The 13,926-nt window shown below is 40.4% G+C and overlaps 1 protein-coding gene across 1 annotated transcript in view; it reads left to right on the forward strand.

Moving 5' to 3' along the window:
* LOC119021043 (complement C3-like) overlaps positions 1-13,926 on the forward strand; it is a 33,951-nt gene that overhangs the window by 5,450 nt on the left and 14,575 nt on the right. The window contains exons 6-19 of the mRNA XM_037100975.1: positions 4,121-4,203; positions 4,308-4,395; positions 5,003-5,105; positions 5,234-5,354; positions 6,600-6,715; positions 6,839-6,985; positions 7,797-7,887; positions 8,026-8,120; positions 8,265-8,450; positions 8,630-8,785; positions 10,290-10,419; positions 12,139-12,207; positions 12,503-12,697; positions 12,808-12,925. Of these exons, the coding sequence (XP_036956870.1) occupies positions 4,121-4,203; positions 4,308-4,395; positions 5,003-5,105; positions 5,234-5,354; positions 6,600-6,715; positions 6,839-6,985; positions 7,797-7,887; positions 8,026-8,120; positions 8,265-8,450; positions 8,630-8,785; positions 10,290-10,419; positions 12,139-12,207; positions 12,503-12,697; positions 12,808-12,925 (1,698 nt within the window). The remainder of the gene's footprint in view (positions 1-4,120; positions 4,204-4,307; positions 4,396-5,002; positions 5,106-5,233; positions 5,355-6,599; positions 6,716-6,838; positions 6,986-7,796; positions 7,888-8,025; positions 8,121-8,264; positions 8,451-8,629; positions 8,786-10,289; positions 10,420-12,138; positions 12,208-12,502; positions 12,698-12,807; positions 12,926-13,926) is intronic.

The raw sequence follows: 13,926 nt of genomic DNA on the forward strand, positions 1-13,926 counted from the left end.
GTTGGTGTAATTATGGCTCGTGAATGTGTTTGTGAATAAGATGATATGTAAGATGGTTGTGGGTTAATTCACGTCATTTGTTCTGTGGTTAAATGGTGTTGAGTTTTAACAAAGATGAAATAAATTTTGGCACTGTGAGTGACAGGGTGTTTGCCGGGAGACACTCCCCGTCTGTTAAGCTGTTCATATGTGTGAAAGTGCATGATGAATGTTGAGAAGGAAATTGACAACGCGCATTTGGACAACTTCTTATTACCAATGCAGTGTTAGGCATGTCGGTCATGTTCTGGTTGGGGGGAGAATGGAGAATTGCTGATTTTCATCTTCCACTTTGTTTTAGCAGTTTACTTGGAACACGCCATTTTCAAACTCTTACAACTGGCAAAATGTGAATACGCGAACTGCTCCGAAAACGAAAGTAAAAGTTAAAAATTGTGCTCGCATTAGTGAGTGACCCAGCTGTCTGTGTATCGTTGGCAGTCCTGGTATACATGTGCTGACCCAACCAAAACACATTAGTGAAGGAATAACAGTTCAGGGGCCACAAACAGAAGGCTGGCGGGCCCAGTGGCCACCTGCTGATATACAATATACACCAATCAGGCATACCATACCATGACCACTGACACGTGAAGTGAATAACACTGTGAGCATTGATGTGAACACACATCATGGCATCTGTTAGTAGGTTGGATATATTAGGCAGCAAGTGAACATGTTGTCCTCAAAGTTGATGTATTAGAAGCAGGAAAAATGGGCAAGTGTAAGGATTTGAGCGAGTTTGACGAGAGGCAAATTGTGATGGCTAGACGACTTGGTCAGAGCATCTCCATAACTGCAGCTCTTGTGAGGTGTTCCTAGTCTGCAGTGATCAGTTTCTATCAAAAGCAAAAAAAAAAAAAAAAAAAGGACCACGGAGAGGAAGTTGGCCTGGTGTGATGAATCACGTTTTTCTTTTACATCACATGGATGGCTGGGTGCGTGTGCATCACTTACCTAGGGAACACATGGCACCAGGATGCACTATGGGAAGAAAGCAAGCCAGAGGAGACAGTGTGAAGCTTTGGGCAGTGTTCTGCTGGGAAACCTTGGGCCCTGCCATCTATGTGGATGTTCCTTTGACACATACCACCTACCTAAGCATTGTTGAAGACCATGTACACCCTTCATGGAAACGGTATTCCCTGATGGCTTTGGCCTCTTCCAGCGGGATAATGTGCTGTGCCACATAGCAAAAATGGCTCAAGAATAGTTTGAGGAGCACAACAACGGGCTTGAGATGTTTACTTGGCCTCCAAATTCCCCAGATCTCAATCCAATCGAGCATCTGTGGGATGACTTGGGCAAGCTAGTCTGATACATGGAGGTCCTACCTCGCAACTTACAGGACTTAAAGGATCTACAGATACCACAGCACACCTTTAGGGTTTTAGTGGAGTCCATGCCTTGATGGGACAGGATAAAATGGGACTCAGACTGTCCAAACACTGTGCCCACGGAGACCTGTCTCCCACGCTGCATCTCGGATCAAACTGTTGTACTTGACAAGCCAACAGAACGCAGATCTATTGCTTGCCAAGGAGAGGTGTTTATAACATTGATGCTTGGTGGTCAACCACGGTCAAAATTATCAACACTGTTTCCCTGATGTTGAACTTTTCATATGAAAATTCTGAACACATTATCATCACCGTCTTGTTGCTGCTGCTCACATACACCCTGACGCAGGTTCAAAAGATAGACTGCATGTTGATATATATTTGTATATTAAAGCTGCAGTTTGGAGATTTGAGAAAGAGGTGGATTTAGTCAGCCAATTTGAATGATACAGCTCCCAGGTCCCTCCTTCTTCCTCTCTGCTGTGCTGCAGCCCTGCCTCAAAGCTCCTCCCCACAGAGGAGTCTGCTGTGAACGAGCAGGCTTGTAACCACGGTAACAGAGGATGCCAGATAACCAAGACAACACATTCAAACAACGTTTGTTCTATTTCTGATCAATACAACTAAATTACAATGACGAGTACCTCATATGGATCACTGTATATATCCCGAGTAAAAAACAATACTCCTCACACCACGGTAGTCAATTACCAGCTCATCATTACCTGGTGCAATGCCATGCTGCCTGTCTGAAGCATGAGTAACATTATTTCTCTAAACCAATTCAAATGCTTCAGAGTGTCCTGAACAGAAACTAACATTATGACTGCCTGGTCACTTGAAAGACACTTTTGCTAACCAGTTGCCATAAAGACAAAGCTGAACACCGGAGTTAGGATGCTAGCTAACAAACTAGATTTAACAAGCTACGTACCTCGACTGCAACATCATACGGCCATATGCGCTATTGCGAGTATGACTGTAATTGCCACCACCATAGCCTTGTGGTTAAAATATAGAATTAAACATTAATCAAGCAGGGGTCCTTACTTGTCCAGCAGAAAAGCCGCTAACTCTGCGTTGCTTTTGAGTACAAATCCCACAGCTCCCTCCACCTCTGAAATGACGCTCTGATATTTATCCTTGTTTTCTCTCTGGCTCGGTCCAATTCTTTGTTTTTACACTGCTTTTCTTTATCAGCCTTCTTATTTCTTCTCTTTGACATGGGCAATGGTGGGGCATTCTTTGGCTCTATTGCTGTTGTCTGTTCTCCACCACTGTTTTACAGTTTGGGCTTGAACATATCTGACCAGGTAAAAGCAGGCACTGCACTGCCCAGTACACGCTACGTGAGTTAAGGTGCCCAGGCACCACCCAGACTCAATCCAACAGCCAACTGCCTTTATCCACACTGTTGCCTCTCATCTGCTTCTGACCCATTCGGCTGCATTGAAACATACCGCTTCGACTACTGCCAGCTACACAGTGGCATGTATGTTCTGCGAGTTGCAATAAGTCTCCTTAACATCCAAATCCAAAACATGAAAACAGGAAATGACGGAACGGAGTGCAGACCATCATCACTTCGACCCCTCCCACACACCACGCTGATTCGCTAGCACAACGCTAATCAGAATATCCAGTGGTGTCCAATCCTCAGACCGCCAACACTCTCAGACTTTGCAAGTTGAATCTGACAAGACACCATCCACACGGTTCCAAAACCTTCCAACACAGCTGAACACACCGAACAGATTTGTTCCCGAATTTGTCCGAGTCTCCCCAAACATTTCAGATGTCCAACATTTGGGCCAGTGTGTTCCTGTCTTAAGGGAGACTGCCAGCAGTGTATGCACAAGAGTGATTGACACTTCTCAGACACTCCCCTTGGCTCTGATTGGTTGTATTGAGCTGGGAGTGGTGGATTCTTGCAAATCAAATTAGGGCCACTGGGTAGACCCACAGACAATGGACACAGCTGACCTGTAACTTATTCTACTGTCAGATCATAACGTTAATTTTAGTAAATATAACAAAAAAAGACTACAGCTTTACTATTTGTACATACACATGTTCTGCTTTGTAATGACCAGTAAATGACCATGTACCTTGTACCTAGCAAGCTACCTCTGTTGTTTATCCAAAGAGCTGTGCATATTTTGGCCTGCTGCTTTGATTGTATTGGTAGTAGTGCCCTTGCATAATTAAATTCAGTAGAAACTTTTCAGTTAATCTTGTAAACATTCTGAAATTGGGTTGCTTAAATCTCACCTCAGATTTTTTCAGAAACAAATGTAGGTTTCATGCCCAGTTTTTTGTTGTTTCACTTAGATCCATGCTGTCTCATATGATGTGTGAATTGTGAGATACCCTAAATCACGCTAGATAAATGTATGTGAGCGCCCTAGAATTCAAGATAAGCTGCCATAATGAAAGGTGATAATGAGGCTGGCTGTGGCTCAGGGGTAGAGCCAATGTCTTGTTATATGTCTTGTCGCTCATTCGATTCCCCTGGTCTGCATGTTGAAATGTTCTTGGGCAAGATCCTGAACCCCAAACTGTTCCTGGTGCTGGTTGGCACCTAGCTTTTTTACTTGGATATTTAAAACAGAGTCAAACAAGCAAGTGATGGCCACAAAACACATGGCAAGGTTTTGCAAATACTTTAATAATTTGTTTGCCAGTTCAAATGTGTTCTCTTGGTGTGTGTGAGTATGTGTTTTATTGTCTGTGTGTTTTAGCTTTGGGGTGTGGAAGGTGGTAGCAAGGTTCCAAAGTAACCCCCAGCAGAGCTACATTGCAGAGTTCGAGGTCAAAGAATATGGTGAGTCCTTCTTCTCACAAATGCTTTATTTAAAACATCACATCACATATACATCATTCACTTACTTTTAATTGTATGCTCAATAAATTCATTTAATTTTTCAGTGCTACCCAGTTTTGAGGTGAAACTGTCGCCTGAGAAACAGTTTTTTCATGTGGAGGATAAAGAGCTCACCATCAACATCAATGCTATGTACGTGACGGTCTTTGTTTTAATGGATTTAGAGAGCGATTTGTTCAGTAGAGATATTGTAGGAGAGGGTGAAGTGTGTTGCTCAGAGGTTTTACTTGGCCACTTCACCAAAGAGTTGACCTCCATTTACAAGTTACACGTTTATAAAGTTTTCCCTGAGGTTTTACAAGGCTTAAATATTTTATTTACCAATATTCAGTGAAAAACGAAGTAGTCAAGTCTGCAACTCAGTCGTTCGATAGATGGGGAAGTTAACAACTGATTTGCAGGATGCGGTTGTAAAGCTTCTAAAGCATTTTTAAACGCTAAATAAAACGCTAAATAAAAGAACAAGCATTAAATACAGTTTACAGTATCTACAAGGCTAAATATGACAGGTGAAGTAAATAACCGAAGCATGAAAAGTCACTGTGATCACTGAGGTTGGAGGTGCACGGATTGTTACTGTAGAGTTGACACAGGAAGCAAACAGAGGTGCAGTTCATTGTGCAAGGAGTGAACAGATGTGGGATGGGGATGTGAACAGATGGTTGAGATGATGTGATGTTTTGATTGTCCTGCATTACATCATACAACCCTACTATAAACACTTGTCTTGTGGTTTAAGGTATCTGTTCGGTAAAGAAGTGGATGGGACTGGCTATGTGGTGTTTGGAGTTATCTGTCGGGATCAGAAGAAGAGCTTTCCGAATTCTCTTCAGAGAGTGCCGGTGAGCCAATACTGACATGCTGGCTGCATCTCAGTAACTAGAGTCATATTTCTGACTTTTAGTTAAGTAGTAAGCAACTGCCACACTTGCTGTGCTTAAAGATGCATTTTTACTTTGTGTCACATTAGATCGCCAGAGGTGAAGGGAAAGTCAGTCTGCAGAGAGAGCACATCACACAAACTTTCCAAAACATAACTGAGCTGGTGGGGTGCTCCATATATGTAGCTGTCAGTGTGCTGACGGAGAGCGGTAAGAGAGAGACAATGAGTGTTTGTGTATGTGTGGTCAAATGTCAATGTCATCAAGTGCCATTTCTGAATTTGTGAATTTCTGATTTAGCAGGCTCAAATAACATATAATAAGTGTGTCAAATTTCATAAATAAGATAGAAAGAAAATGAAGACATTGTATCTGGATATGTACATTGTGCATGTGTCAATACTTGGCTACAATTGCTTGTATTTCTTCTAGTCCTAACTTAATTCTTGTTACAAAAATATATGTCAGAGATATTTGCTAGAAACATCAGATAGATTAACACAGAACTTTATCATGAATTCACTTTACACTAGAGAAACGTGGAAAACCTCGATTTTATGCTCTGCTTATGCTGTTTGATAATTTGCTGACTTTAAGAAGATGAGATTCTGCCTTCTTGGTCATCCAGAACTTGTTAAAATCTGGATGAGTAACTAATGTAACTAACATCTTGACAAGGGAGGGGTTAAGAGCAGGATTAGGGGCCATCCACATGGAAATGCTTTTGTGTGTAAACGCATATGTTTTGCATAGTTTTGGTCAATTGACCACATGGATCCTGTGAATGATGTGCCTGAAACCTGGTCTCAGGGTGGAAAAATCCAAAAACGCTGCTCTTGTGTTCTCATATGGACAGCGAATCTGCATATTTTGCATATTGATGACACCATTGCCCCACCCCTTGACCTGTAGCCATCGACCTCTTAACGCTGCAAATCTCAACAACAACAACAACAACAACAACAGTGGACTACCTGCTTATGTTCCTGCCGCAGAAGTAATTGAGCCTATTAGGGTTACTTGGGCAAAATATTATGCTCCTCTGCCACTCCGCTGAGCGAAAAAGGATTATAGACAACCGGCTAGCCATTTTTCGTCTTCTTCTTCTTATGTTCAGTTTCTCTTTCTTCGGACAGCAAATTGTGGTTTCAGTTACAAACCAAAAAGGGAGACTCTTCCTGTGTAGTGACTATTTGAATGGTTTATGATAAAGCAAACTTCTCTCCTTGCCAGGTCAAGAGGTGATGGGGCTCTCAGGCCCTTCTGCTAGAAAAACATTTAGCGTGGGTGAATGATAATCAAGGCAGACACAGGGCCTCTCTGAAATGCAGAGACGAGAGGACATGTTCCTACATCACTGTTTTATTAGATGTTGGAAATCAGCTAGACCAGGGAGAAGATGTTTGTGAGGAACCAGTGGTGTCTTTAAAACAGAGCGTGTGTCTGTGTTTGTAGGTGGTGAAATGGTGGAGGCAGAGTTGAGAGGGATCCAGATTGTCACAGCACCTTATACCATCAACTTCAAGAAAACACCCAAATATTTCAAACCAAATCTGCCCTTTAATGTTGTGGTAAATTACACATTTACTTGCAATTTATAAAACATATGCATAATATATTATCCTGTATATTAACATGCTTTCTGGTGTAGTTGGGTGTCTTCTTTTTCACTGTTTCTGTTTCCTGGATGTAAGTTGGAAGTTGTGAATCCTGACGGCTCTCCGGCCCAAGGTGTTTATGTGATGTTGAATCCGGGAGAAATGGGTGGCCTCACTGAAGCCAATGGCATTGTTCGGCTTCCCATCAATACAAATGGAACAGCTGAACCGATGCAAATTACTGTGAGTGTCTGAATTTTTCTTTTACATTGTTTTTTTTTTTTTTTTTTTTTTTTTTAATTTTGGTTAAGCAAAGGAAAGCCTCCACTTTATGGAGAGATTTTCTCAAAATACTGCCAGTGGACAAAAAAAATCCTCACAATGGCTGGTGCAGTACATCTAATGGCAGTTATATAGGTTTGCCACTGTGGGTGGTGCCAGCTCAGGCCTGTGAGAGCTGACCAATCAGAGAAGACCAGGCTTCTCAGGGGAGGGAGCCTCAAAGAGACAGGCACCAAAACAGAATGTTCTAAAAGAAGGTGCTACAGATATGGACAATATGAGGGAAATAATGTCTTTTTTGAGCATTTATAGTATACAGGGATTTTCTAGTAGATAACCAAAATAAAAGTATGATATGGGAGCTTTTAATATGGTAATCTTCTGAACATAATGTTAAAAAATTCATTTTCCAGCATCTCATGGCATGTGATTGACATATATTTTAGCATTCTTTAAAGAAATTTTGATTTTGTTTTGTATTGCTTTTATTTTATTTTATTTTTCTTGTTTCCTTGTATTCACAGCTCATTTCTTTATGTAATATATGTCACAGTATAATTGTGTTTTATCTATTTGCAGCTTTTTTGATGTTGCATATGTGTTTTCAAATTATTTTGTGTTCACTTGATTCTGCTATTGATAAATTGCACGACATTGAACTCTCTTTCATTGTGAACGGAAGAAAAAAGATTCTGCATGTACAGTACATCACTCTATATACATCATGATTTAAATACAAAATGTTTATGTTAACCTGTGGATTTAATTGTAGGCAAAAACCCATGTTACCGGTATTAGCCAAGCATCCGCCACCATGATAGCTCACCCATATACCAGCCAAAGCAACAGTTACATCCACATAGGTGAGGAAGAACCTGCAATCATATCAGATGGAAACATGGTGATTGTTTTGACAGTGGTGACAGTGGAAGTTCTACCTAACAACCATAAATAGGATCCCTTGTTTAGCTAAAACAAATTTTGCAATTATATTATTGCAGGAGTGGATACAGCTCAGGCAAAAATGGGAGACAATCTGAAAGTCAGCATCCACCTCAACCAGTACCAAAAAGCACAAGGCCAGATTACATACTTGGTGAGAGAATTATTTTTAAACTGTCTGTTTATGTGTGGGTTTGTTTGTGGAGATATGAGTATTTGTGCTGCTTTACACGACATGTGTATTATATACAGTACATGTATGTTGGGTAAATGCTAATATGTATATCTGTGTCCCTAGATCCTGAGCAGAGGTCAACTTTTGACATCTGGCCAATACGAAATAAGAGCGCTGACATCCATGTCAGTCGTCATTAGAAAAGAAATGCTGCCATCTTTCCGCATCATAGCCTACTACTTTACAAATGACAATGAAGTAGTATCAGATTCCGTGTGGGTGGATGTTGAGGACTCCTGCATGGGCTCGGTGAGACACACAACACTGATGTAGCAAATTTGAATTGGGCAAACAAGACAACCACACACAAAGTTGTATTTCTCAATGCACAAATGCAAGTATGCATATATGTTTTTTTGTTTTTTTTTTTTTTTACCCAGTTTTAACAATTCCAAACGTGATTATTGGTCCTGCTAAATCTCCTTTAGTTGAAGCTGGAATCGTCCAGACCTGCTCCATCATATGAACCTGGCAGGATGTTTCGTCTGAAGGTCACAGGCGACCCAGAGGCCACAGTGGGACTTGTGGTGGTTGACAAAGGTGTCTATGTCCTAAACAACAAGCACCGCCTCACTCAGAAAAAGGCAATTTCTTTACTCTGTTATTCTGTCATTTAAACCCACATTAATTACACTCTCTAGAATATACTTTACCTGATCTACACCATGTGCAAGTATGTGCAAATAATGGAGTTAAGTTTGTTATTTAAAAATGCATTGTGTTGGAGAGCCAGAGGGAGATTGGGGGAGTACAAGTATCAAGTATACCATCTGGGAATTCCACCCAGAAAGTCATTAATTCTAAAATAGAGCTAATATCAATAATAATATAATGTCTCCTAATCAATAACATCATGAATGGCAACATGCCACCACTGACGAAGAAATCTAAATCTGCTCATCTGAATGTGAGTGGTGGTCTGTCTCCATGGGTATATCTCAGTTCGCTTATTTGACGTTGCTTCAATCCTCGGTCTTAACTTGCTCTGGTTAGCCATCTTACACATCCTAGAGCTCTTATTAGTGCTCAGAGGATCAGGATAAGGAGGGAAGATGGATCTCTGAGCTGCCATGATTGAGGACAAATGTGAGCAGTCTTCACAAATGTCTTTTTACTGGCCAACATGCTCCCTTATTGGATATCAGTTACTGAAGACTGATTGGTCTTATCTGATACATCACAACAACACTGGAGTATCATACAGGAGTGAAGATATACGTATATAAACGATTAAAGTATAAAATTACTTTCTTGTTTTAATGTTTATACATTTATCCTGAGCAGTACTGAGTTCTCTCCCCAGACAGCTTAACAACCATTCACACCTGGGCTCACCTAGCTCAGAAACCCACATGAAGGCCAGTTGGGTCAACAACCCATGTCTGTCTCTAACGACTCACAGTGCCCTGTTAAGTTTTATTATGGATATGATTTAAGTCAGAGAGAGTCTGTCAGAGAGCAACACTTCACTCAAGGTCATTTCTGTGTATGGTGTTTCATCATGTCCATTCAGTCACATGTGGGGCTGATAATTTGATGTGTTACACAATTTCAATTTTCTCTGAAACATTTAGCCTATTAGGTCATTTCCAGTGTCCAAAATGCACCATGATAATTCTATTCAATGATGATCTTGCAATCAGAATATCGATGATGCAAGAAGTAAATTAAAATAATTGTTGAATCTTTAATTTCGCTTTCTTGAAACTCAACCTAGTTGAGTCTGGGTTTGTAACAAGTAGTGATACTGACTGCTCTGGCAGTGCTTCCATCTTTGTTCATTTTCTCGACAGGATGTTACCCTCCTCTTATTGTGAGAAACCCACACAGTATATCTGAAGTGACACTGAGCCTATGCTGCAACTGGATCCAGGCTTTAAGAATCCTGACTGTTATTTCAGCCTTAATTCTGCATCAGGGTCTGATGTGATGTGGGTGATGATGTGGATGATTTACTTGCACATGCACCTTAATATATGATAAAGAGCAATGAGGAAGTGTGTCCCATCACAATTGCTAAGTATATCTTCTTCACAATATATCAGAATGGGTCTTTTACTGTTTGTGTATGATTTACACCCTACTCAGGTATGGGATCTAGTGGAGAAGCATGATACAGGCTGCACACCTGGTGGAGGGAAAGAAAGCATGAGTGTGTTTCATGATGCTGGGCTGCTGTTTGTGTCCAACAAGGGTTCTGAGACTCCCTACAGACTAGGTAAAGCTCTCATTCCTTTCCCTCTCCCAACAGGTATGATTCTAGATATTATAATTACTCTTAAATACCATCTTGTCATGTTTTGAAGAGATCACTCAGTCTGCAGTTTTATTTATTTCTTCTCTAGCAAGTAACTGCTATTTAACCATTAACTAGCTTTCTCTGCATGTTCTGGTGCCCTAGGAAAGGAATCCAATAGCACCACTTGGGGATTGTTCTTTCATTATAATACACTGCATATTAATTGTTTATGATTTAACATTTTTCTTTATTCAACTTCTGGTCAGTGCAATGTAATCTGACATTATCAGGTTTCTGTTAATCTATACGGAAGTGTCTTTGATAACTCCAAATCCCAGATGCTGTCTAACATATTTTATAATTGGGTGGAGGTGACCTTAAGCTGTCCTGAGCGAATGTTATGATTCAATATTTATTTTGATTTTTTTGTTACCATTTTTTCTTCATTATACAATGTATAGTGCTTTAGGCATATGTTAAAATTATTAGCTCCACTGGGTTATAAGAATAAAATATGACTTAATTATAACGCTCAAGACAAATATAACAGTCTACCCGTAGCCTCACAGCATTAGGTTTTGAATGCATTGTGAGCAGTAACTACCATCAGCAAGACATGAAAAAGATGTATGTTTTTGAAAATTACTCTTTTGCTCTGTGATATATTCATCTGGGTAAATGGACTTGCATTTCTATGCTGCGTTTTCCAGTCTAAATACTGCTCAAAGTGCTTTAAGACACTTGTCACATTCATATGGCAGAGGCTGCCATTCAATGTGCCAACTGCTGGTCAGGAGAATGCAGCTGGGGGAGCCAGGGATTTGAACCAGCAGCCCTCTGATCACCTGCTCTACCTCCTGAGCTACAGCCGCCCTAAAATCTAGGAGTCTCCTCCTATAGCCACAAACCTTACAACTCTGTTAAAACAGCAGATTGCTAAGCAGAACAAAGTAACTGTTAATCAGGTCCACGGTCCGTGACAGCACCATTTCTCTGCAGGCCTGCAATCCATAGCCCCATGATGTAGGCTCTTGCTCTTTAGCACTAGAAACCACAAACCTGTCCTGTCTTATATTACAGTTATTTATGAGGTAGTAGTTCATTCACTTTTCTGATGGGCAACAAGCAGATTTGTTTCTTTTGTCTTTTCTCCACACTTGGCTTAGACCCACTCCAACAAGGTAATTATCAAACCAGATACCACATTGCTGATGCCAGCTAGCTAACATAAGGGCAGTACAGTATGCAGGGTACATACTGTAGAACTCAGCCATTCTTGCATTTTTTCTCTCCACAAACTGGCAACTACCAAGTTGATTGCCAATGAAACACAGATACCACACGATACCAACACAGCTTTACACTGTTGACTCTCAAACCTTGGGAGAAGCTGAAATAAACAAAACAATCATTTTGGACGCAAAACTATTGAGTCACAATGATAACTTTTTAAAAAGAAATGAGATACGCATTTTCTGCACCTCTCTACAACTTCTGTAGATCTAATAATAATAATAATAATAATAATAATAATAATAATAATAATAATAATAATAAAAGAAAAAGAAAAAAAAAGGGTCTACATGAAAATATTTATATGACCCAAAACAGTATCACATCAGTGGTGCCACACAACTCAACCCGAGGTCTAAACAGTGTTGGATTCTGTTTATAAGCCAGTCTGTTTTGCATTTCCAGAATTGAACTGTCCAGTTTCCAGAAGGAGGAAACGAGCCAACACCATACTGGACATCAGGACCAGCTTATGTAAGAATAACATGGTAATATTTAAATGTACATAAAAGGCATATCAGAGTAAACAATCTGGCTGAGCAATTGTCCATGAAGGTAAAGCAACTTCTTGATAATCTGTTGGCTGTCATTAGCATACAACCACTTCCTAGTGACCATTTCCATCACTATTTTCTTTTATTCCTGTTAGAAAATGCTTTGGATTTGCAGCTACAAAAATAAAAAAAAAATAAAGTAAAAAAAATCACATTATATCATTGACATCTTAATCTCTCCCCTCACCTCTCTTGCAACACTCTCTTCTTTCAAGTGAGTAATTACCAAGAAAAAAAACTACGCGAGTGTTGTATGGATGGCATGAGGGAAACCCCCCTCTCATACAGCTGTGAGAGGCGTAGCAAGTACATAGTGGATGATCCAGCCTGTGTTGAGGCTTTCCTGCACTGCTGCAAGAAGCTGGAAGAGAGAGCTGAGACAAAGGAAGACAACCTCCTACTGGCACGCAGTAAGACATGGGGGCAATGGATGGAGGGGAAGGCAGTATTGGTTATTCAAATGGGCCGGAAATTGCCATTCAGTTGAAATATTTTAACAACTTTATATATTCCATTTTAGGTGAGGAGGATGACAGTTACATGGATAGCGATAACATTGTTACTCGCAGCAAGTTTCCTGAAAGTTGGCAGTGGACAGATATCACACTGGGTGCTTGCTCTGGACAAATACCAAACTGGTTAGTCCACTGAAATACACATACAGTAAAAACACTGTGCCTGCAGTGATGCCTGTAATTGAGTTTAGGCAGCTAACTTCAATTTCTTCAGTCACTACACCCACATGACATACTCCTGCCACTGAAACATATCAACATACCCTTCAAGGCAGTGTTCTGCTTTTTCCTACTACCACACTGCAAGTGTGGTCATACTGAGTAAAAGTAAAGGCTTTGTGTTTTGTAAAAGTGAAAGTCACTGATGTACCCAAATGAACAAATGTAATTCCTGCAGTTTATCAAAACAAAAGCATCTGTCGAGTGTTATTTTGGATTCCAGAGCCCTTTACTGAGTTTTCTTGAAACTGTTGGAATCAAAAAGTGGCTATATCTTCACCCCTGTTAGCAGTGATCTGCTGAGGAGACTTTTATTGTCGGTGTTTGTCACATTACATTCACACATTAAATTACGTTGACTGGAGCTGGGGAAGAAATGTAGTCTCTGGTGAAATCTGGTAGTGATGAGAGCATGTGTTTGATTCTTGAAACTGATCTTAGTTGATAGAAACAGGACCGGGCCAATTTGTTGACGTGAAGGATGAATGTGAGCTCAAATTGAACACCAAGATTTCGTGCAGTGGGTTTTATGTTGATGGACAGGGGACCAAGGGCTTGCTGAAAGTGGCTGGATGGTTTGGGGAGGCTGAACAGTATGATTTCTGTTTTTGAGTTATTAAGTTGTAGGACGTTTTTTAAGACAGCAGCAAATCTGACCTAAAATAGAACCTTGCTGCACACCACAAGTTATGGGCAGTAGTTCAAGTAATTACCTGACAAGAAGGTTCTGTCAAGGTTGAGCTTGTAATTGAGGACCCAAATACAGATCAAACTCAGGAGGCAGGACACTGGGGAAAAAAATGGGCTGAGATATACAAAAACCAGGTGAATAAACGAAAATGAGTCCAAGGACAAAAGACAAAGTATCAAATAAAACAGCTAAATACAGTGCAAGAGAAAAGCAA

The sequence above is a fragment of the Acanthopagrus latus genome, chromosome 1 (assembly GCF_904848185.1).
Source record: "Acanthopagrus latus isolate v.2019 chromosome 1, fAcaLat1.1, whole genome shotgun sequence".
In the NCBI taxonomy this organism is placed as follows: domain Eukaryota; kingdom Metazoa; phylum Chordata; class Actinopteri; order Spariformes; family Sparidae; genus Acanthopagrus; species Acanthopagrus latus.